This window comes from Myotis lucifugus, unplaced genomic scaffold, assembly GCF_000147115.1.
Source record: "Myotis lucifugus unplaced genomic scaffold, Myoluc2.0 scaffold_14, whole genome shotgun sequence".
NCBI classification, from domain to species: domain Eukaryota; kingdom Metazoa; phylum Chordata; class Mammalia; order Chiroptera; family Vespertilionidae; genus Myotis; species Myotis lucifugus.
Genome location: NW_005871062.1, coordinates 10940335 through 10961378, shown reverse-complemented (window position 1 = coordinate 10961378; position 21044 = coordinate 10940335). Strand labels below are relative to the sequence as shown.

At 50.5% G+C, this 21044-nt stretch overlaps 2 protein-coding genes across 12 annotated transcripts in view; one reads left to right on the top strand and one right to left on the bottom strand.

The window, feature by feature from the left end:
* The window catches only part of YEATS2 (YEATS domain containing 2), a 73578-nt gene extending 62470 nt beyond the window's left edge, over positions 1-11108 (top strand). For 7 of the 11 annotated variants that reach the window (XM_023750631.1, XM_023750627.1, XM_023750632.1 and 4 more), the window contains 8 exons: positions 358-460; positions 1585-1658; positions 2986-3065; positions 3693-3894; positions 5630-5934; positions 6697-6771; positions 7728-7801; positions 9358-11108. In XM_023750631.1, the coding sequence (XP_023606399.1) occupies positions 358-460; positions 1585-1658; positions 2986-3065; positions 3693-3894; positions 5630-5934; positions 6697-6771; positions 7728-7801; positions 9358-9466 (1022 nt within the window). In that variant the 3' untranslated portion in view covers positions 9467-11108. Of the gene's footprint in view, positions 1-357; positions 461-1584; positions 1659-2985; positions 3066-3692; positions 3895-5629; positions 5935-6696; positions 6772-7727; positions 7802-9357 lie in introns of those variants that run through there. The other 4 variants (XM_023750630.1, XM_023750629.1, XR_002828240.1 and 1 more) reach the window with 3 other exon arrangements.
* A 3591-nt stretch (positions 11109-14699) lies between these two features.
* MAP6D1 (MAP6 domain containing 1) lies at positions 14700-15929 on the bottom strand. The gene is made up of 2 exons (XM_023750487.1): positions 15535-15929; positions 14700-15416 (listed from the first exon to the last, which is right to left on the bottom strand). Exons 1-2 carry the CDS (start codon positions 15832-15834, stop codon positions 15336-15338), a joined length of 381 nt encoding a protein of 126 aa, XP_023606255.1. The 5' UTR covers positions 15835-15929; the 3' UTR covers positions 14700-15335.
* Between the last annotated feature and the right edge of the window lie 5115 nt (positions 15930-21044).

Genomic DNA, 21044 nt, shown 5'->3' with positions numbered 1-21044 from the left:
ACCCCTGGTCTAGGATGTCTGATCAGGGTTGGTGGGTGTGGAGGGGGATAGGACTTTGTATGGACATGGATTGTCACCTGGATTTTAAAAGAGTGAAGCCTTTGTAGCTGTGGAGAGTCAGGAGCATGCCGGACTAAGGGGACAGTAGCGACAGACCCACGAGACCCAAGCTAACAGTTCTCCCCTTGTCTGCTGACTGTGATGACAGGCGCCATCTCAGGCCCCCGCCGTGTCCCTACCGCAGCTGCTGCGGCACTTCCCTCACTGGGTTTCCACGAAGGGCTTTTGTTTCTGCCTGCACGTGTCCTTCCATCATTGTTCCCTAACAGCTCTCTCTTTGTTGCTCTTCCCTTGTAGTGAAGACTGAACCAGAAACTCCTGGGCCAAGCTGCCTCACTCAGGAGGGTCAGACAGCAGTGAAAACAGAAGAGAGTTCTGAGCTGGGGAACTATGCTATTAAGTAATTATTTCCGTCCTTGCTAAGGGAGTTGTGCTCTGGATGTTTTTCTGAAACATTTAAAAAACCATGCCTGGGACAGTTGAGTGTGTGTAGAGTTGTGGGTGTGTATTATTAAGCCCCTTGCCGGGTGGAGACCTGTCCGTGTGGTGATCAAGTATTGATGCACAGCCTCCGAGTCTCCATTTTACACATTGATGGGCCTGAGGCATCACCTTACCTGTTGTCTCCGGAGCCTCAGGTGGAATTACAGACCTCCCTCCAGCGAGCTTGCCAGCATGTATATACTTTGCACATGATGTAATTACTCAGGTGTGTACACATTTTTTGTCCAAGTACCCACGTACCTGCCTAAACAGCTGCCTTTTATGGGCCATACGCACTCATTGCTTCTAAAAACACTTCATGCCCTGGCCGGTGTTGGTCAGTGGTTGGAGCATCAGCCCATGCACCAAAGAGTCGATTCTGTGTCAAGGGCACGTACCTGGGTTTGGCAGGTTTGGTCCCTGGCCCTGGTTGGGGCATGTGGGGGAAGAGGCAACCAATCGATGTGTCTCTCACATCGATGTTTCTCTTCCCTCTCCCCCCCCCCCCCCCCTAAAAAATCAATGAAAAATATATCCTCAGGTGAGGATTAACAAACAAACCAAAAAAAATTCATATGATTTTCCAGTTTCCAAATTGGTGACCATCTCTGACCACATATTTTGATGTATCTCAGGCTACTGGGGACAGTAGAAAATTAGCCGTTTTCACACAATAGTAGACAGCTTGTGAACTGGAATAACACTAAGATAGGCATTTTTATTACAGGATTTTCTGCTCTAATGGCAGTCACCATGCAAAAAGGTTCTGTGGCTATTTACAAATATAAGTAAAATAATGTCTACTATTTGCATAATTTGCCATTCCTGGGGTCTCATTTGTTTATTTAATTTGATGTTTTCTTTATAAGCATAGAATGATCTCCTTTTATAAAGAAGGGTGTCTATGGAAGGAAAGATTGCCTGTATAATTAAAGTTTTAACTCCCTCAGAAAGGGGGAATAAGTATATAAATTTATGTGTATATATGGCTAGAAACTGTTATATGCATTTACAACCTCAATTTTCTTTTCTCCTTCTCAGGATAGACCATTTAGAGACTATCCAGCAACTCTTAACGGCAGTAGTAAAGAAGATCCCATTAATCACTGCAAAAAGTAAGACACTTATACTAAATATATGGGTGCATTTTTTAAAAGCTGTGAACTACTTGGAATATTGAGTCAACTTAATCACTTGTACTGTAATTCATACTGCAGTGGTTATCTTAGAGGTTTGGCTACAGCTATAGCTCATTTACAGAGTTTTAGAATTCATAGTATCTTGGTCAACTAGTTAGTCTTTTATTGTCTTTAGTGTTTGACCTGCAAAAGGAATTTTTCACATTTTTTGTATATAAATCATTAATGTGTTATGTATATCATTAAAGCTGCATTCGTTTTTAATATTTATTTATAAGGAAAGAAATTAACATTTGCCTACAGTGTGCCAGACTCTGCAGGCTCATTGCATTTACTGTCTTATTTAATCAGTCTCTTGTGGGATGTCATCTCTGTTTACAGATGAGAAAATCAAGGATAGTAAAATTAAGTAACTGCAGAAGGTCACTAGCTGTGGGTGGTGAAGTAGGCTACAGCCCCAGTTCTGTATGACCTCAAGGCCTCTCATCCTCCCTCCTCCACTCACTGTCGCGTGCTGCGAAATGCATGATTGTCTGCCCTGTTGCTGCCGTTGTTGGCCAGACTGAAGCTGGCTTCTCAGCATAGGTGTTCTGACAGTAGCAGCCTCTTCTGAAGACAGGCTGCCTGTGATATTGGGCAAGATCACCCTGAACACTTAGAGGGAAGGGATGGAGCACATGATCGTACTATATTCATGCAAGTATGAGAATGGTAGGCCGAGTACAGACTGCCCTGCTCATTTTACTCCCAACGGTAATAACAAAGGAAGTATCTTTTTTCCTTGGTTGAAGTTTAAGGGGTCATTTTGAGGCAGTTCAAAGAATACTTTCAATAACATGTTCCTAGCCCAGCAGAAAAAATCACTCAAAAATCTTTTTTTAAAAATTTAGGTACAAATGCCTCAGGGTATTAGAGCTGGAAGGCGGTTCAGAACCTTCTTTCCCAGCAATCTCGTCCTCCAGATGAGAAAACTGGAGCCCAGAGAGGTGACGTCAGGTCCCCCGCCCACGAAGTTAAGGGCACGGCCAGAGCCAGGTCTCAGGTCGTCTGGCTCCTGGAGGAGTTTTATTTCCACTTATTTTAATAGCTTCAGCCAGTGGATTACCTTTCTCTACCAAAGAAGGGTGCTGTTTTGAGTGCGCACAAATGAGATGCCTTCTCTTAAGGAGAACATCTGAACTTGCCCGGTAAGGAACATACTTCAGTGAGGAAGTCTAAAGAAACTTTGGGACCTGCTTCCAACAAATAAGACTTGAATTAAATCATGGTTTTATTCAGAGTTTGCTGGATCTGTGCCTTCTAGGTGAAGATGCCAGCTGTTTTTCTGCCAAGTCTGTGCAGCAGTATTATGGCTGGAACATCGGAAAGAGAAGAGCTGCCGAGGTAACCCATGTCTACCGTGTGCATTCTGGCCGCTTCCATAAGCCTTGTCTTATGGACCAGTGATAAAATGTGAAGCATATTTTGTTAATATTTGGTGATAGAATCTTTTCCTCAGTTACATAGCTTGTTCTTTAAGACTTGTAGCTAGCCTTTAAAAGGTCCATTTTCTTTTTTTGCATTGGTAGACACTTTTACAAAATTCTTTAATGAATTTCAGTATATTAAAATTCAATCAAGTGTTTATTGAGTACCTCCAGTGCGGCAGCTACTATGCCAGACAGTGGGGTTATGAGGAAACAGGGTGTACAAAGGCATGCTTGGGAGCTATGAGAAGGTCATTGCAAAGGGTTTGGGGGAGGTTGGAGGAGAGGACGTGGGAGGTAATAGGTTGAGACCAGGTGAAACGCCTTGTAGGCCAACTTACACTGAGGAGAGCCATTTTATTTTATAAGCACTAGGTAAAAGTTCTTTCCCCCTTTTTTTAAATTGAGGATTAACACAATCAGATTGTTTTCTTTAGAAAAAAATGGTTCTAACAAGTTAGCAGGGTGATTTACAATTGGGTGATTTGTTTGAACACTACTAAGTTGAAGAATTTGGTTATAATTCAAAAATAATTTTTTTAAGTGGCAAAGAGCAATGACAATGCGAAAGGTCTTACAAGAAATACTGGAGAAGAACCCAAGATTTCACCACCTGACGCCCCTGAAAACCAAGCACATTGCTCACTGGTGTCGCTGCCATGGCTACACCCCACCTGATCCCGAGAGCTTGAGGAGCGACGGGGACTCCATTGAGGACGTGCTGACGCAGATCGACAGCGAGCCAGGTCAGCCTTCAGGGGAGCAGCCTGAGGCCTGTCTCCTTGGTACACACTCATCTCTTCCAACCCCTGCAGTTTACTCAGGACTCCACGAGCTACCGTGGAGAACAGGAGCCTTTGCTCACTTCTGACCCTGTGACCCCGCCCTCCCCTAACACAGCCCCTATAGAACTATTTATGCCCAAGTGCCGTGTCCCACCAGCAGTGTTGTCCCAGGTCATACAATAGGCACGCACTGTGTGTTCAGGAGTCTCCTCCTCAGCACCACTTCTTCTTGGAAGACTGTGCTAATCCACCTCCTTTCCTCCAGGCAGAAGTGACTTCTTCCTTTGTGACCTTATAACCCTCCTAGATGGATCCAATCTCCCTGAATCTGGGGACACTGCCTTATCTGTCACTTCATCTGCAGACTTGGCTAGGAAATGTACCACCCAGCGTTGGGGGGACGCACAGACGTAAACAACTAACAATGTTGCAGATAAAATGAATTGTTTTATGATAAAAATATAAGCAGCTGTGTTGTTGTGGGGGTGAGGGATCAGTGCCTAAAAGATATATTGGGAGAATATTTTGAGTTTCACCTTAAAGAGTAAGAAAGGTTGCCTGACTGGTGTGGCTCAGCGGTTGAGTGTCAACCTATGAACCAGGAGGTCACAGTTCATTCCCGGTCAGGGCACATGCCCGATCCCCAGTGGGGGGCATGCAGGAGGCAGCCAATCAGTGATTCTCTTTCATTATTGATGTTTCTATCTCTCTCTCCTTCTCTGAAATCAATAAAAATATATATATATTTTTAAAAAGAATAGGAAGGGTTGTTTCTGTAGAAAAACAGAAGTTCTGCCTCCCCGTCTGAGGAAACCTGGAGCACAGGGAGGGTGGGTGGGGGTCCTTTAAGACTTAGTGCAAGTCTCATTTCCTCCACGGAGCTTTCCCAAGACCCCAATGCAGGACGACCTCTCCCTGCCCTGATCTCCAGCAGCGCTCAATACAGAGCCTGGGGGTTTGTCATATTTATGCAGCTAAGCTCTGGAGAGCAGAGACCACGTTAGTTACTTCTGTGCTTTACTGGTAGTAAATGTAAGGCATGATGCTCCCCATATAATGGGATCCCCGTTAATATGACTGATTAATTGTGGGGGCCCAGTCAGTAAAGCAGAAGTAGCCAGGAGCAAGGTGCTCCTCCTCCATCCCGTGGCTGGTCTGACTCGCTCGTCCATAGAGTGAGGGGTGCACTAGACCAGCGGTCGCCAACCTTTCGACCTCACGGACCACCTGAGGTCCACGGACCACCGGTTGGCGACAGCTGCACTGGAACATGCCTAGAGCCCCTGCCGGCTTGAAGTTCTAATGCTCTTTGTTAGGTTTTGTGTAAATCAGCTTATGAAAGACTGGGTGTGAGCTGTACCTAAAATGATAGCAGTACTTCTCTCTGAACAGTGAGAACATGGGTGATTTTCATTTTCTTCACTGCACATTTCTAAATTATCCACATTTAAAAATATGAAAAAAATTAGTCATTAATATTTGAGGGGTGGGGAGATGGTCTAGTTTTGGGTGGTATGAGTCAGAATTATGTACTGGCTGTGTCATCTCAGGTGGCAGTGATATCAACGTACACCTAGCAGGGTGCCTTCTGCTTGTCTACCTCATGAGTTACTAGTTCTCATAATTACAGAACCATCGCATTTTAGGGCCAGACGCTCAGTTCCCTTGATACTTACTCCTCTTCTCTGGGTCTCAGGCCCCTGGTCTTACCCAGGTGGCAAGTCCTTTTCTTTGGTCACCACAGCTGTTCTGAGCCTGATCACCTCTCCTTTAGAGTGCCCGTCGTCATTCTCCTCTGCCGACAGCCTGTGCCGGAAGCTGGAGGACCTCCAGCAGTTTCAGAAGAGAGAGCCGGAGAACGAGGAGGAGGTGGACGTCCTCAACCTCTCAGAGCCATTGCAGATAAACGTCAAAAAAGAGCAGGAGGAGAAGCAGGAAGAAATGAAATTCTACCTGCCACCAACACCAGGGGCTGAGTTTATTGGCGACATCACACAGAAGGTAGGGGCTGCGGCTTGTGGTGACGCTAGATCACAAACCAGGTGCGAGATGCTCGGACATTCACCTGATAAACTCGGGCTGTGTTTCCCTTGGGCAACACAGAAGTTAATTACACGTGAAAAGGGTGCTTGCTGAGCGTGGAATTAAAGCAAAGGCAGTAGATTTTGTTATTTTCCATCTCCTTTTTTCTCATTTGCCTCAGTAGAAACACCTTTCTCTCGTGAGGGAGGCACATCATAATCTTTCCAAGTCAGACTTCAGAGGGTGAGCTTCCCCTTGCATTTCCATAGCCCCCGGTGCCCTGTCTGCGGTGCAGATGCACCTGATAGCACAGGAGAGCAGTTGTCCTCTTTGAGAGAGCTCAGCAGCTGTCCAGCATCTGCACCTACAGTTACTCAGGACCCACAGTGAAAGGCAGTGTGTGTTGTCACTTGCAGGAGGAAGTGAAAAACGCAGCCAGGCACTATTTCCAAGTATATCTGCACCACCTTTTGCAAACAGTGCCTTAGTCTGAGTCCAGACTTTCCAGTGTTTTAATCCCACTATCGGGATTCATGGCAAATTCTGATCATGGTCTCCCATGAAGAGGATGTGGGGGTAACTGTGGCATTATAATAGCATTTTTAACCATCACTTAGAATCATGAGAAATAGGATATCTTTTCCAGCTGGACATCTCCTTGGGTATCAGAGAAATGTGCTTTGTTTAAAGAGGCTGTTCTCATGTGCAAATTGGAGCTAATGCTTCCTTTGGCTCTTCCAGATTGGGATCACCCTGCAGCCCGTGGCGCTTCACAGGAACGTGTATGCGTCGGTGGTGGAGGACATGATTTTAAAGGTGGGTGCCTGCTGGCAGCAGAGGGCCAGCCAGGTGGGGCAGGCTGGATGGGTGGCAAGCTGTTTAGGGTAAGGGACAAGGACAAACAGAACAGAGATGACAAGGTTTTCTTTTGTGTTTTGTTGTTGTTAATCCTCACCCGAGGATATTTTTCCATTGGTTTTTAGAGAGAGTGGAAGGGATGGGGAGAGACAGAAAAAGAAACATTGATGTGAGACACACATCGATTGGTTGCCTCCCATATGCACCCTGGCCTGGGGCTGGGGATCGAGCCTGCCACTGAGGTGCGAGGTACATGCCGGTGACTGGAATCAAACCTGGGACCCTTTCATCTATAGGCCAACTGAGCCAAACCGGAGAGGCCCACAAGTTTTAAGATTTCTCACCGTGTTCAGGCTTAAAGTTTTCTCTTTTTTGTCTTCGGACTTTTAAGTGAAGTGAAGTATGGTTCTTCTAAGTGTAAACGCATCTCCAATTAGAGTTGCTTTCCTGACGTCACTGTGATATTTTTAGTGTTACTTCAAGTGCTTTTTAAGGAATTGGAGGTGAGAGTCGGTGCTCTCTCTGCTTCAGGAGGTGACAAAGGCAGTGCCTTGGGTTTCCTGCACAGATCACAACACAGCAGAGAAGTAGCCCCACTCTCCAGCCCAGCCCGAGTTCAGCTGTTCCTTTCCTGGTGTCCTTCCCGCAGCAGAGGGTGCCAAGTAACCCTCCCCTTGTTTCCTTTAAAAACAACTTCTGATTGAGAATCACCCCATTCCACTGGGAGTCGTGGCTTCTGTCATTGTGGCCTACTCTGTGTGGTCTGTTATTCCCACTTTTAATTTTTCCTGGAGGACTTCTGACCCTTAGGCACAGTTGTTTCCAAGGCGTAGGGTATGGGCTGGGGTCAAATCTAGCCCTTCTTGCCTGAGAGCAGGTGGCCGTTGCGAGAGTAACAGCGTGTTCTGTTGCAGGCTACAGAGCAGCTGGTGAGTGACATCCTGAGGCAGGCGTTGGCGGTCGGATACCAGGCAGCATCCCACAACAGGTACCGTTCTCTCTGCACTCCATGGTGTCGGGCCTGCAGATACTTCCTGACAGTTCAGTTGCTCATTAAGATGTTTTATACTTAAGTCAGTCCAGGAGGAGATGGAGGTGTCTGTGCCTGGAACATTCTCAGAGGCAGACAGACTCCAGGTTCTAGTTGGTTATTCTGAGAAAACCTGTTGGTGGTGGAAGCTCAGATTTGCCCAGAGTCTGCATCTGCCCAGTCACGGCTCTGTGGATACCGTTCAGTAGGGCTCTGCTATGCTCCAGGGTTGGACAATTACCAGCTCTTTGCAATTAAAGATAGTAACAGTGTCCATTACATGCCAGACGTTGGGGCCAGGCATCCATATATTACCTGATTTTTTTTTCATTGCAAAGCCCATAGTCCCCTTTTGGAAATTGGGAAACCTGGCTTTGTAAGGTGATCTTCCCTGGCTTTACCAACACATCCATGATGAACCTAGAGGCAGACCCAGAGCTCCCTGGCTGCGAAGCCCACTCACAGGCTCCCCGCTAGCTTGCTGCCGCTCTCATTATCATTGATTGGGACACTGAGTTTTGTTCTTTTCCTGGGCCCTGACAGAATGGTAGCCAGGCCCTTGTTCCACATCCTGGCATTCCTTTCAGAGGAAACAAATATTTTATCTCATTGTGATAAAGTTGTAAGAGTGACTGCGGACAGACGTAGAGGCCTGTCAGAGCACGAGGTCAGCCTTCACAGGAATGTGGCATCGGGCACAGAGGCGTCTGGTGATCCGCTTCCTGTCCACTTGAAGTCCAGGAGCGGGCTGAGTGCCTTCTGGGCCCCTGCCTGCCCCCTGGCCTGATTGTGGAGATGGGGGGACTGGTGCTTTTGATGAGAACATTTGACATCACACGTGGCCCGGCAGGACTCCATCTACCGTCTTCCCAGGAGACAGGCCCTGAGGCCCAGAGCCCTGGGTACTTTGACTCAGCTCTCAGTCTGCGAAGACTGAGCCACAGAATACCATTGTTCTGCGCTGCACGTGGCGTCCTTTTTCTCAGTCCTCAGCATCTTTTTCTTAATCATTCAACCAGCTTTTTGAAGTCCATGTCATACCTGTGGCTGGGAAGTCAGATTTGAGTCCTAAATATGGCTGAATAAAGTAGGTAGGCCAAGTCTTCACCAAAGTTTAAAAAAATTAATAGGAGAGAAGAGAGAGAATGCCCCCGGCCACTCCCCAAGTGGCCCTAAGCCCATGGTCGGCAAACTGCGGCTCGCGAGCCACATGCGGCTCTTTGGCCCCTTGAGTGTGGCTCTTCCTAAGCCTTAGGAGTACCCTAATTAAGTTAATAACAATGTACCTACCTATATAGTTTAACTTTAAAAAATTTGGCTCTCAAAAGAAATTTCAGTCGTTGTACTGTTGATATTTGGCTCTGTTGACTAATGAGTTTGCCGACCACTGCCCTAAACCATGCCTTGTCACTTACCATTACCCCCCACCAGGGCCTGTGCAGGAGATGGCCCTTTAGATAAACTAGTAGATACTTGAGAGAATTGCACCTAACCGCCTTTGTTTTTTGGACCAGGATTCCCAAAGAAATTACAGTGACTAACATTCACCAGGCCATTTGCAACATTCCTTTTCTGGACTTCCTCACAAACAAACACATGGGGATACTGAATGAAGATCAGTGAGTGGAATGAAGACACCCCTAGAAAAGCAGGATCTGTAGCTGCAGCCGAAGCTTTGCACTGTGATGACTCTTCTGTTTGGGGAAGGAGGTGTCTGTGCCTCAGAATATCATGGTTAACGCACCGTTCCCTCCACCTAGTTCAGTGAATCACCAGAGTGTTCAGTCCCAGGTCAGATCCCTTTAGGACACAGGCTTCCTGGTTCTGGGGTGAAGCTGTGGGTGCATGCTGTCAGCTTGCATCTGTCCACTCTCTGTAAAGCTCACTAGAGGGTCCAGAGCTGGGCCAGGCCTGTGTATGAGGTCCTTCTCCCCTTGGGGCGTCCTCAAGGGGGAACCTTGGCCTGACTCTCCCTCCAGGAGGAGAACATGAGTCTGGCAGGCTAGAGATTTCGCCCATTCTGTGGGTGGGTTATAGGCAGCCCAGCGGTTAACCTGGCAACACCTGAAGGACTGGGCTCAGCACTCAGCGGGTGGCCACGGTGTGGAGAATTGGCACTCGGCCCACAGGCATCGGTGACAGGATGCGGTAATGCTGTGCGGAAAACAAAGACCCGGAGGTTGCAGCCTGAGCAGAAGTCTTACTTTATGGAGCACGGGAGCATCAGTACAGCCAGTCTCAGAGAGGAGGGATGGACAAGTCACAGGCAAGGAACAGATACATTCCAGCATTGGTCTGGAAAGGTTCGAGTATAACCAGGAGCTCTTAATATGTTCATACTAGACAATGCCCACAAATGCCGGCTCCTGGCAGTCTCACACAGCTTCGTGTGTGTGCCAGGCAGCGAGCTGGTGCCACAGTGCTCGGGCCACCCAGGCTGCACCAGGCTGAACGGCCAGCGGGAGCAGCTCCTGCGACAGCCCCGCCAGGACTGTCTGTCTTGTCAGATTCCATTTCCCCTTCTCAGTCATGTTTTTTTTTGCAAGAAGGAAAGTGTTTCAAAGAAACACTGTGAGTGCCTTAAAGGTGGAGAAATGACTGCTGAAGCCGAAAGACAGGGGTGCCTGCTCAGCAGTGAGAATAGACGGTCCATGAGCAGGGGGGAGGGAGAAGTGAGGAGGAAGGTAGCCCTGTACCTGGATGACGTCCAGTTCCACTGAAGGTCCGCTACCCAGGCCTCCTAACAGTCTGTGGAAGTAATGAGTTTATTCCCAGTCAGGAAGCTGCCGAAGACCATTTGAAACCTGTGAGTCAGAGTCAGAGGAACTTATCTAGGCAACATGACTCGTGTTTTCATGAGTCCTGCAGATGTTTGTCAGGAAAAGAAGGTGGGGAGGTGACACCATGAGAAATCTACCCACTTTTATTCATCTGAGGATTACAGATGCAGGAGGAGGTCTGTTCAGTAAGGCAAGGGTGCCCCTGGCTTAGTGGTAAAATAGGTAGTAAAGGCTCAGCTAGTCACACACGGATGGGGTGTGGGCAAGTGCGTGGGTTCATTCAGCAGTGGAATGTGACAGCCACGGGACAGAGTTTCATCCCAGTGAGAACGGACGGACTACAGGGATGAAAGCCTAAAGAAATTACCTTTTTGAAAAAGAAATATTAAATGACTTAACAGCCCCCATATGTCTGTATTTGTATCATAATGTGTAATATAATTGTGTAACAGAAATACCTACAATAAATCTTTTAGTATTTGTGATGCGTTTTCTGAATTTGAATCACTACACTTTGATCGAGTTCTTCTTATATTGCGTTAGAAAGAGCCAGGATGGGGCAAAGGTATAGGTATTTGTGTTAAATTCTCCCTCTTCTTTCCAAAAAAGAACATGAGGCTATCTGTGCAAGGTAAAGGATAACAGTTACGTGTCTGAAAAAATTTTGGAAGATCCATGTTGACACTGGACATACTGATTTCCGACAGCTCGAGGCAAAGGAAAGCTGCTGAGCTGAGCTCAGAGCCTCCTCACAGCCACGTGGAGAGGGACCAGCTCTGCCTGACACGCGCAGGTGTGGCTGGCAGGAGAGAACTGTCTGTACTGAGGTCTTGAAGAAGTTACTCCTGAGACAGTCCTGCCTGGCCATCTGCTATCATGATGGCTAAAAACTACAGAAATGCAGAAACATTTCAGAATGACCGCTCTGTGTCCACCCTTCCTGAGAACCAAAGGCTGGAAAGCCCTTCCTTCACAGGGAGGGGCTTTGTGACATCCAAGTGTAGAGCTTTCTTGGGACCAGACCTCACTAGTGCTGACCTTCAGGGAGCTGAGTGCCTGGAGGAAGGAGAACGGGGCACTGCTGGGCTCCCTTCCTGCGTGTTCTCTCAGCCAGAGACCCGACACAGGCCGCGCCGTGCTGAGGACGGTGTGGGCGGGCTGCAGGGCCCAGGCTTCCTCAGAAGCTGCTCTCGTAGTTTAGCCTAAAGTCCTGGCGTTACTAAATTCACAGGTGCGGAAGGATTAGTATTTGAGGCGGGTTTCTGAGTTCGAAGCACCACAGAGCAGGACTTGCTCTGAATGACCAGCTGAAAGGACCGCAGGGCTTCCCTCCTCGGGGCCTCTGGGCCGCCTCCAGCTGGTGGAGGCGCTGCCGGCGGGGCTAACCTTGCTTATGGAATCAGGAATATTGAACTCTTCCTTTTGGCTGACGTTAGCTAACAGATTGAACCGTCTTTTATTTTTAAAAACTTTTCTCTTTACAGAATTAATACAAAAGTGCTTATTATATAGAAACTTTAGTAAATATAATGAGTAAAAAATTTAATTACCCGTAAATCCGCATCTTAAGGATATCTACCATTAATATTCCAATGCATTTGTCACTGTGTATTATATATGTGATTTGGGACCACATGGTTGAAACTGTTGTCTCAATTGCCCTTTTTTTTTAATTAACTTTTTTTAAAGTATATTTTTATTGATTTCAGAGAGGGAGAGAAACATCAATGATGAGAATCGTTGATCACCTGCCTCTTGCATGCCCCCTCTGCGGACTGAGCCTGCAACCTGAGCATGTGCCCTGACTGGGAATTGAACCCTAACCTGGAGACACTCAACCACTGAGCCACACCAGCCGGGTCAGTGGCTTCTTAAGTCCACTCCGGTAACACGTTAGGCCTTACTAAGACCTAGAGCCAGTGAGAGGAAGTTTCTTCGAACCCAGATGTCCTTTTAATTAATGAAGTCTGGTTAGGAAGGTTGTCAGGTTGGGGTGTTTGAAAAGCCCTGTTCTAGTGCAATTCAAAAAGGTCTTTGGGCATGCAAGTGTGCCAGCAAGAGGCAGGCTCGGGGAGGGAAGGCACCGCCAGGTGTGCCGTGTGGAGGGCAGGTCTGAGTGGGAGGGACTGTGTCAGCATCGGGGGAGATGGAGCAAAGCTGCACATGAGAATAGAGCTGGCTCCCTGAGAAAGGGGTAGGAAAGAATTATTACAAAGCTGTACTCTGCTTACTGTCCTAAGCACCCTGCACATAACACCCAGACTCGTAGCCAGGTCAGGGGGTTTGCCTCATTTTGCAGACGAGGAAACGGAAGCTTAAACTGCTCACAGCTAGCGAATGGAGGTCAAGATCTGAGCCCAAGACTAGCTTCAAAGACAGTTGTTTACCTAGGCTCCTGGGAGGGGGGCACGGGGGGAGCTAAGTGGCGGGAGGTCGGTGGGTTTTGTGAGAGGCCACATGCAACGCCGGTGTGGACTGCAGCCAAGCGAGGGTTCTCGGGCTCAGTGAGCCTCCAGGTATCAGCTGCAGCCGGGAGACATTCAAGTGCTTATTATCAAGAGGAGGATGAAGGAAATTGCAGGAGAAGGTGCTCGTTTATAATTAAAGAAATAAACAAAAAATTGAAATAGTATATTTTTGCGTTTTAGTAAAATCTGAAACTGTCTCATTAATCTGTTCATTTCCCACAGAATGCCCTGCAGCAGTCTCTTTTAGCAACATCTAATGTGCAAACCAATGAAGCCTGAAATAATAGAACCCTTTGTGTCAGCATATGGTTTTGCCTTTAAAATGATTCTCGGAGCATTTCCTTTGCTGGAATGAGGGGAAGGGCTATCCTACCAGAGCTAGCACCTCTGAGGGGTCACTCCCTTTGCAGCCTGAGCTAAAACACAGCCCCACCTCCACGCTGAAGGGCTTCTAAGACCCAAATGTCACCTCTTGTGGCTGAAATAAGTGCTCCAGACTAGAGTCCCCTCGGGCTGGAGAGAGAAAAGTCCAAAGGGAATCCTTGTGCCTCCTTACACCAAATTGACCTAGGCTGTGCCTCCATCTTAAAGATGGGACATAAACGCCTTCAAGGGTTTGAAGGGCTGCTGTGCAAAGAGGGGACCAGGCTTGTTCCCCACAGACGCACTGGCTGGAATTTTAAAGGAAAGAGTTTTCCAAAGACAAAATGAGCTGCCTCCTCAACAGGCAGTGAGCTCCCTGTCACTAGCAGGGCAGGCTTGAGAATAAAGGCTGGTGTAGATGACATTTTAAGGACTTTCAGGGAATGAAGCTAATACTGCAGTCTTCTTTTAAAAAAGAAAAGGAAAAAAAAGCTCCCGGCTGGTGTGGTTCAGTGATTGAGCATCTACCTAGGAACCAGGAGGTCACAGTTCAATTCCCAGTCAGGGCACATGCCTGCGTTGTGGGCTCCATCCCCAGTAGGGGGCATGCAAGAGGCAGCCGATCAATGATGCTCATTATTAATGTAACACCCTCCCTCTCTCTGAAATCAATACAAATATATATCTTTAAAATAACATTAAATTAGAATTTTTTTTAAAAGCTCCCAACCATGGCTATGTAGCTCACTTGGTTAGAGCATCATCCCAATACGCCAAGGTTGTGGGTTTGATCCCTAGTCAGGGCACATACAAGAAATAGCCAGTGAACGCATGAATGGGGTAGAACAGCAAAGCGATATTTCTCCCTTCCTCTCTCTAAAATCAGTAAATAAAAGTTGAAAATTACAAAAGAAAGCTCTTAATTCTTAGCCAGTGTGGATGGTAGTTCCCTTCTAGTTATCAATACGTTAAGGGGGAAACTGGAAGTAGTAAGAAAATGTGGGGCTCAGAAACCTTCCACAAGGTAAATGGCATTCATTCATTCAATACTTCAAGCACGCATCCCGAGAAATTCTTTGTTAAAAACGTAAGGGTCACCCAAGCCGGTTTGGCTCAATGGATAGAGCGTCGGCCTGCGGACTAAAGAGTCCCAGGTTCAATTCCAGTCAAGGGCACATGCCTGGGTTGTGGGCTCAGTCCTCAGTAGGGGGTGTGCAGGAGGAAGCCAATCAATGTTCTCTCTCATCATTGATGTTTCTTTCTATCCCTCTCCCTTCCTCTCTGAAATAAATAAAAAACAGAAAAAAACACCAGGGTCATCTTGGCCATAAAGAAACTATGTCTTTAAAATTGAAACCCTGTGATTGATATTCTGTTTCTTTTGGCAACTTCTTGCTGCTAATTATGGATCACATGCAGGTGATAACCTAAGGTTCCTTCTACAGCTTGAACATGTGGGACCATTTGTAGGAACAGCCAAGAACGTTACCTTGGTTACCGCAGGCTGTAAGTTACCATGCAGCCAGGAAAACAGCGGGCATGACTGGCTCTTTCAGGGACCTGCTGTCCACATGCCTCAGCGCCCCTGGGCCAGTTCAGTTCACAACAGAATTCATCCTCGAGTTCTTGCGGTTTAAAAATAAGGGCGGCCCAAACGGGCAATTAAAAGATGGGGAGCCTTCGCACGCTTCCCGAGGATGGCTGAGGTCCAGAGTTGGGCTGAGTGGTGCCATGTCCTTCTGCGCCAGGCCTGCAGCCCGGTGGCAGCTGGGGGGAGTGCACCCCAGGGTGAGAAGGCAGGAGCCGTCCCCCTCTGACAGCAGGGGACTGTCGGTCCCAGATCTCACCCGTTTCCAGCCCGCTGGCTCTGCTCGGTGGGAGTCATACATTGAGGACCCGGGGAGCCGGAGCCTGGAAGATGGCTGAGGCGTTAGGAGTGAACGTCTTCCTCACCTCAGGGACCTGAAACACAAGACATGGCACAGATCAGTGGGCCTCTCCCTCCACTTCCCTCCCTCAGCTCCGGAAACAGTTCCTCCTCTCGGCCCCCCTTTGTCCTCTGCGAGTTGAAGCTACTAACCTGAAGGGTCTTCGGGGGAACCTCCACAGTGGGCAGGGTCACTGCATAGTAGGTCAGATATGGCACATGACCTTCCATCCTGCTCCCTGAAGCCGCCTCCAGGTGGAATCGGGAGCTGAACAGTCCCCACCTCCCTTCCATCTCCTCGCGAATGCCTGTCACTACTGCTTGGCGGTCAAAGGTAAGACTGGGACTTGGGCGGGAAAGACACCTGCTCACCCGAGAAGCCAGCACTGGGGACACCACCTGGCCAGTGCAAAGGACCTTGGGTTTCTGTTTAGACACTGCTGCCCCAGCCATAATGCCATTTACACCCTGCAGTCCGACCCCTAGGCCCTAATCTGAGGGTGGGTGAGCGGGGGCGGGGAGGAGAAAGGCCTGTCCCACAGGCCCTGCAGCACCAGCTCAGGCTGACCTGGAAGCCGGCCCCAGGGCCGCCGGCCCATCCCGAGCTGTGGGCTGTGATCACCGTGGTCGGTTTCGCCTTTGTGGATCTTGCTGGCTTGACTCCAGTCCAGGCCTGGAATTCCTGCCTGGAACAGAGACCAGGGTCACAACCTCACAGAGTCAGCCGCCGCCGCCCCTGCTCCTGCAGGGCCACTGCCCTGGCCCGTGCTTCGCGGAGAATCCCCGGCCATGCCCACTGCTGAAACGCTGCTTCGGCTCCGGCGGCTCCTCCCTCACAAAAACTAGTTGTAGTTGCAAAGGGTGTGTGCTGCTCGGGCACAGCCACTTCCTGGAGGAAGCGCATCTAGCTGTGCCCGTCACTTCTGAGTCTCCACCTGCACCGTGAAGTTGGCTCACCTGACCCCCCAAGGAAGTAGCAGCAGAAACTTGACGCCCATGTTGCAGGTGAGCAGCTGGCTCAGCTGTGCGGAGAGTTAGGAAAGAACCGTTGGCACTTGCGTCTTACTCGTCCCAAACTGCAAATACCTGGTGTGTGCTGGGCCTAGGAGACAGCCAAGCCCCAGCCCTTCCCTCTAGTGGTCCCTGCATTGTCTCTGGGTCGCCTCAGGGGCCCCAGCGGCCCAGAGCCAGGGAAGGTGCCCACTTGCAGCACAGGTTACTGAGGACCCCGTGCCCAGAGGAGGTGCCGGCCTGGAGAGTGCCCAGCACAGCAGTCCTCCGCCCCTGGTTACAAGTGAGAAGGAAAATAAGGCTCAATGTTACTTCTAGTTTTTAACCATTTGTCTTAACTCGTGCAAAAGAGAATAATCATAGTGATCATCGTAAACCCTACAAGATGGTCTGGCTCTTTTGCAAGGCTCTGCACTCAAGCATCGGTGCAGGGAGGGGAGGTGGCATGCAGCAGGGAAAGCCAGTTTCCTGGGGGGAGGTGGCAAGTGTCCTGGGAGTAGCATTCTTTAGATGAAAACTTAATTCCTCTGAACAGAAAAGGCCTATTTTAATTACATCAACACTACTAGCCGGTGAGCTCAGGAAGGCAGAGCCCTGCTGTGTCCACAGGAGCACCTGGCCTGGCGGAGGCTGTATTCGGTGGAAAGTGTCCAGCTGGCTGGGCAGCACCACGTGTGGGCTGGATCCACTCCCGTCTCATCCCACCCACAGCCCTGGCCTGGTTTCAGGCCCTGCAGTCAACAAAGCTGCCTTTTCTTGGCAGCGGTGCAGCTGGGCCGCGTGTGCAGGGAGCAGCCGTGTCTGTCCGGGGTCAGCACTCGGATGCCAGGAGGCGAGCGGGCCAGGGCCCTATCGGATCAGTTTTGCCGCTGAAGCTGCAGGGCTCCCGAGACCGGCTGCCTGAGCCATCTGCTGCTCTGTTTCTCCTGGGGGAGCAGGTCCTCCCCTGGGCAAGCCCGTCTGTCCCCAAACTGAGCTGGGCCTAGGGTTTGGTTCCCAAGCTGCTGCCTAAGGTGGCTACAGGGGTCACCAAGCAGGAAGCAGCCAGCACCAGGGGCTAGCACCGTGCCTGGCGCTGCTCCTCAGGCAGGGCTGGTGCTGGAGCCCAGGTGAGGGGGGCGGAACCAGGGAATAGAAGGGATCAAAGATGGGATCCCCGGGACCTGGTGACTGCTCAGGAGAGGAAGGCAGACTAAGGGATCTGGCCAAGATAATATAAATAATAAAAACGTAGGACTAGCCAAGACCAACGTGCCTCTAACCAAGCAGGGTCTACTGTCCACCTCATGCTGGACCCAGGAGGCTGCTCACCCTCCCACTGAGGGGCAGGGGTCTGCCCAGGGCCACTCAGAGAGCCCAGGACCGAGGGCCCGGAGGCCTGGTTCTCAGCCCAATGCAGCTTCAAACAAATCTGCTCAGAGCCTTTATTTCCTCGGCTGAAAAATGCAGCTACTGCTCCATGTGCACACAATTAGGAGCCTTCCTGTCCAGCAGCTGGAAAAGTGGGAGTCAAGTCTTGCACTTTAACTGCTGGCCCTTCAGCTGACCGGCCCAGGAAGGGGCCCTTCTGGGAGTGTTAGGGGCCCTTCTGGGAGTGTTTGGAGCTAGAACCTGGGCCACAGGTGCTGAGGAGCTGCTCAGGAGGAGGGAGCCTGGCGGCAAGTGAGGCAGGTCAGTTCGCACATGGACACCAGGGGCCAGGCAGGTCAGTTCGCACATGGACACCAGGGGCCAGGCCGGGCAGGACCTGCTGGGTGAAGCGGTCACGACTACCCTTTCAAGAAGGCAGCAGGAAGGACTGTTCATGCCCGGCCCAGAGATGAGAGGGGAGGGTCCCAGAGGCCTGCTGGCCGGGTTCCACAGTGGTCCTGTCTCGGGGGTTTGGACTCCCACTATTTCTGTTCCACAGATGAGGAAGGGGCAGAGAGGCCAAGTGACCCACCAGGCTACACACCAGGAAGCGGGGCCACCACTGCAGTGACTCAGGAGGCGGCACCCTAGGGAATAGCCTGTGGGGTACACATTTGGTCTGAGGTGAGACACACGGTGCCACTGCCTGCTCCTTGGGCCTGTGCCAGCTGCTCGACAAGACGGAGCTGATTGCAGAGGTTCCTGTGAGGTCTTGGGGAGACAACCGGAGGAAGTCCTGAGCCTGGTGCCCAGTACGTGCTACGCAGAGTGGCAGCTAGTGCCGGTCGTGTCACTGGAGCGGGGAGGACCCCGCAGGACGTTCAGACCTGCCATCTGCTCACACGGAGGAGGGACCGCTTCTAAAGCCCAGCCTCCAAACATCCAGCGAGGAGGAGCCAGTGCCACACGAGGCAGCTGCTCCCTGCTCCCTGCTCCCTGCTCCCTGCCCGTCAGTTCTGACTCTTGGAAGCTGCTCCCTGCCATCACCCCCTGTCCTGCTGCTGGCCCCCGGGGCATCAGCCTCGTGAAGGCGCTGCACACCCAGGACCGCTGTCCTCCCAGACCTCCTGGCTCAGGGCCCCAGAGTGCAGCAGTCAGGACCCACCACCTCCTTCCCTGCCCCGACCCCCACACGCAGAGAACAGGAGTCCATGAACACAGACCACCCGCTAACAATCACTCCCCATCGAGCTCTTAAAAACTGCAGGCCCGTGAAGGCGGTGGAACGTTCTACATGCCTTGATAATGGTGGTGGTGCCCAGGCTTCTACCAGTCATCCACTTACAGTGGATGTATGTCACTGTATGGAAATTATATCTCAGTTGATTCGAGCCCCAGCCGGTTTGGCTCAGTAGACAGAGCATTGGCCTGCGGACGACCAAAAGGTCCCGGCTTTGATTCCAGTCAAGGGCACGTACCTCGGTTGCAGGCTCCTCCCCGGCCCAGGCCCTGGTCAGGGCTCGTGCAGGAGGCAACCAATTAATAGGTTTCTCTCACATTGCTATTTCTTTCCCTCTCTCTTCCACTCTCTTTAAAAATAATAAGTGAAAAAATATCCTCGGGTGAGGATTAAAGAAAAAAAATACAGTTGATTCGAAAATAAAACTGACGTGGAAAGTTTATACCTTTTGCTCCTTTAATACCACAAGTAGGAATTTATACTAAAGAAATTATTATAAGAACAAAGATTTAGCTATAAGGACGCTTATAATAGAAGTGTTTTTTCCCCTCTAACATTTTTTAAAAATATATTTTATTGATTTTAGAGAGGAAGGGAGAGGGAGAGACAGAAACATCGATGATGAGAGAGAACCATTGATGGGCTGCCTCCTGCACGTCCCCCGCTGGGGATCGAGCTCACAACCCAGGCATGTGCCCTTGGCGGGAATCGAACCTGGGACCCTTCCGTCCGCAGGCTGACACTCTACCCACTGAGCCAAACCAGCCAGGGCTTCCCTCTAAAATTTTATTTATTTATTTTTGGTTACTCCTCACCTGAGGATATTTTTTCCATTGATTTTTTTAGAGAGCGTGGGAGGGAGAGAGGAAGGTGGGGAGCGTCAGAAACATCCCTGTGAGAGACACATGGATTGGTTGCATTCCCCACCACCCGACTGAGGTCGAGGATCAAATCTGCAACGGAGGTATGTGCCCTAGACCTGGAATCAAACCCTCGGTCTTTCGGTGCGCCGCCGGCCGACCGGCCAAGGCAGAATATTGTTTGCTTTTAAAAGGTAACACCTGGGCGCTTTTTCTTTTTAAAGCGACAGTGTGAGACAGAGTAAAGTGCAAAGTCGGTCTCCTTCCTCGCTAGCAGCATTCCGCCCCCCCCCCCCCCAGGTTACCACCCCTCAGCGATCTCCTTGCTTGTATGTGTACATCAACACCCCTTTGAAAGCGGAGTAGCAGGCATGCTGTTTTGCATCTTGCTGGTTTGACCTGGGCCTATTGAGGAGCTTCTGTTATCAGTACCTTCTCGGCTCCCAGTGGCCCATCCTTCGGCGGAGCTGCAACTATCCAGCCCCTCCGCGGGACAGGGAGTTGTTTCCACCTTGCTCCTGTACATGTTGCAACGGACCTTATATTCCTTAGCTCCACCCCCCACCCCCACCCCACCCCCGGGCAATTCCTGGGAGCGAAGTAACTGCTCAAAGGGGCAGTGTTTTTAACAGCCCAGCTGCTTGGGCCTCACCACCAATCCCCCAGAGCGCACGGGCCAGAGGGGGCTCAGGCAGTCCGCCTGCGCGCACCCCTCCTGAGGCCGGGCCCACCTGGTGGGAGTTAAAGGGAAGCAGATTCACCTCCAAGGCAGGCTTTCTGACGGCGCAGCCCGAGATGGGTGCGGGGCTGGAGGTGAGGTAGTGAGCTCTCCGTCGGCGGAGGTATTCGCTCATTCACTCTGAGGCGGGTCGGGGAGCAGCGAAGAGACCCCTGCCGCGCCCAGGGGCCAAAGGGAATGATCTTCGAGGCCGCCCGCCGCTCTCGAAGTCGTGTGGGATGGGGGTTCCAGGCGCCCCCTCGCCCCCACCCACCCGTGTCCTCCTGGCTCCCGGGCCTCGGTTTCCTCCGCCCACCGGGTCTGGACGCGATGCGCTCCCCGTCCCCAGCCCCATACCTGTACGACGAGGTCGCTGCTGCAGCCGCGTCCGCATCGCCGATGGGAAGCACGTAGATCCCCCGGGCCAGGGGGTGCGGGAGAGGTGCCCCTCCAGACGCCTGCCCCCTGCCTGCGCCCCTTGAGC